This window comes from Rhinoderma darwinii, chromosome 12 (genome assembly GCF_050947455.1).
Source record: "Rhinoderma darwinii isolate aRhiDar2 chromosome 12, aRhiDar2.hap1, whole genome shotgun sequence".
NCBI classification, from domain to species: domain Eukaryota; kingdom Metazoa; phylum Chordata; class Amphibia; order Anura; family Rhinodermatidae; genus Rhinoderma; species Rhinoderma darwinii.
In genome coordinates, this window is record NC_134698.1 from 14,299,443 (window position 1) to 14,302,562 (window position 3,120).

General features: G+C 43.2%; 1 protein-coding gene across 1 annotated transcript; it reads right to left on the reverse strand.

The window, feature by feature from the left end:
- Window positions 1–987: 987 nt before the first annotated feature.
- LOC142664408 (germ cell nuclear acidic protein-like) lies at window positions 988–2,817 on the reverse strand. Its single transcript, XM_075843479.1, has 6 exons — window positions 2,781–2,817; window positions 2,594–2,633; window positions 2,284–2,476; window positions 2,069–2,198; window positions 1,764–1,971; window positions 988–1,499 (listed from the first exon to the last, which is right to left on the reverse strand). The coding sequence occupies exons 1-6, from the start codon at window positions 2,815–2,817 to the stop codon at window positions 1,412–1,414; spliced, it is 696 nt and encodes a 231-aa protein (XP_075699594.1). The 3' UTR covers window positions 988–1,411.
- Window positions 2,818–3,120: the final 303 nt, after the last annotated feature.

Sequence of the window (3,120 nt, forward strand, 5' to 3'; positions counted from 1 at the left end):
TATTTATGGACCCTTGTAAAACGCTCATAAATGTTTAAAGCAGAATCGCGGGGATGACCTGTCACTGATTGGCTAAAAGCACGGCCAATCATAGAGGCCAAAACCACTAAATGGTGGAAATTGATGTCTTGAATTTCAATAGAAGATAATTTTCTTATTACCCAATGAGAACATAGTGGCCCCCCTATTATTCCGATGCACTAGACCTTGACCTACGTCACCCTTCCAACACTGGGGACCCAATCGGGACACTGGTTTGAGCCCTTGTGATCCCTATGCCCATGGATCATCATCTATGAAGGGGATTCTTCATCATTTCAGCGCGACGCATACATAGTCCTGATGCCGAGCTTTAAGCCCTTTTGCAACTTTGCTACTCCAGAAAACTGGTGTAGAAAGGTTAAAATATTACCCCCTATATCTCCAAAGATCCCTGGTCCTTTCACCATCTTGCCCCGACCTCCACTTCCTCACATACTTATGATGGAGCCAATTATTCTGTGGTTGGTAAAGAGCGGGACTCATGTTTATCGGCAAAAATGTTGGCGCTACTTAATGTTCATGTCTTACTTTACCATCATTGTGTCCAAGATGTTTCCAGAGTCTAGCAGCGCCGCTGTGCCCATCATATAGTGCCACATGCAGCTTCCTGGTACTGAGCCCATCTCTGCCAACAGAGGAATATGGCGGCTACAAGGGAGATCAGCGGCAGGAGCGCTCCTTGTCCAGGGTGAAGGGAATGGACAGAATCTGTTCCTATGTAATAGTCTCTAGGTGTTGTCTGAATGACTGACATGAAACTCCCCTTGTTTATATGCAGATGTAGCAGCAGCGGTTGGGGCTCCGTACAATGTTATATTACACGTCTCAGCTGCTGCACAACCTCTTTGACTCTTCCAGTTTAGCACACGATTCTATGGTCTGTAATTTTCTTGTAAATATTCTGTACACTGAGTTACTGACGCCATACAACATTACAACCAAAAATTGTCATTTATAAGAGATGTTTTATTTAATGATGGATTTATATCCTGTGGTTGGTTTTATAGCGCCAGCATATAGTTTAGCGCTGTACAGGGATCACCATCCTTGACCTATCAGTATATTTTTTTAAGTGTGGGAGGAAACCGGAGTACCCGGAGGAAACCCACGCAAACACGGGGAGAACATACAAACTCCATGCAGATGTTGTCCTGGGTCAGATTGTATACGAGACCCCGATCCTGCATGGCAACAGCGCTAACCACTGAGCCACCGTGCCGCCCCAAAATATAGGACATGACCATATTGTGGTGGAAGATAGAGATGTCACTTTCCACAGGTCCTCTGGATGACTTCTTCTATGTGCTGCCATCTTTGCTGGTCTTTATTCTGGCTGATGATGGAGCATGATGGCTACTGATGGATCTTCTCAGTTCTTGGTCACGAGGACCATCGTGTTGTGACAGGAGCCACACAGAAACCTCTCGGTGTCAAGAGACTCTGTCCATCGTCCAACTCTAGGGGGAGAAAAAGCTTATATTATAGGCAAATCCTAAAAACCCCAACAGATCCAAAATAAATGATGTAACCCCCTTATATTCTTTCTGTAGAGACTAGTCTCCAGACAACAGTAAAGCAAGCAGTGGTGGTAACTAAGCCATTATACATACTCAAATATTACCGAAAAAGGGCAGAAATACTAGAACATGACCCCTCCAGCCACAGGTCCGGTCTTTCTCTGCTTGACACAATGTTGGCTTTTATAACAGATGGCATCTTACCTGAATTGGCACCCTGAGCATTCATAGACCACCGGGTAGTGGATCTCATAATCATGATGTTGTGTAATGGGTGGCAGCTCAGGGTGAGCCAGGTTGGCCTCCTCACAGTAGAACTTCCATAGCCGGCCATGGCAATCCTCCGCTCGTCCATCGATGATCCAGCAGGCAGCGTGACACATCTCATGGATCAATGTGTTTTTAACTCGTTCTGAAGACAGAGGAGGAAATAATTACAATCAGTATTAACGACACTTGGAAGATTTCACAGCAGCAGATCTAGAAATGGTCCATGATGTGACACCGACCTGCAGAATCGCAGACTTTGTCCGATAGTTGGATAATGGCGCTGCGGTCCCCATTGTTATTAAGGAAGCCGGTGCGACCGCATGTTTTTCTCAGCCTTTTATTCCAGCTGATGTCCATGTGTTCAGGAAGCTACAGAAGAAGGAAGGAGAAAATCTAGAAATATGACAGAGACACCTTTACATCTATGATACACGGAGGTTTTCTGACCGTATACCTGATTGTCAAAGACGCTCTGGTTGTAGAACTCGTACAGACGTCTTGTCAGCTCCTGTTTGTGCTGATGGAAATTGGTCACATATTTGGATCTGGGAGAAGTCAGGTCTCTCAGGAAACAGTTATTGATGGGACGCTCCTGTCTCCTGATAATAAAACATAATAGAAGTTCACATATTAATAATGGAAATATTCTAAGAACATACACAATATGGAAACACACATAACAGCTTATCTGAGAGTAATTATACTGCCACCTAGTGACCAGATAACATGAACTAGATAACATGGTTTATATAGAAATACTCTACCTTGCCTCCTTCTGCACGAAGCTGAATGGAGAATTGGGCTCTGGAAAATACAAAAAATAGCGTCATAAACTTATCAGTAATTCAGTTTTCCTAATCAAGAAAAAAAAATCTTTATTGGATACCTGACTCTATATGTAACAGGGAAGGACCACAGAAACCATCATCATCCTCAAGGCTACTTGGAGACCTTGGAATAGGCGGGTGAGACTGGAATAACAAAACATAAGACCCAAACAATTAAAATGAAGGAGAAGAAACAATGTAAAAGTGTAACTAAATACTGTAGAGAAGTGACCGCCGACCTGATGTAGATTCTCATCACTGCCGCTGTCCTGTGTGTCCGACTCAAAAATCTCACGGCACTTTTTTTTGACCAATAACTATGAAGGAAAAAAGAAAAAAAGTTACTATTTTACCTTTATAATCCCATAAATTTCAATCCCAAATAGAAATACGAAGTAAAACATCTTCTCATTCTCCTGGATAAAAGGGCGGCTTTTAAATAATTTCCCCTGCTTCCCCCAAGT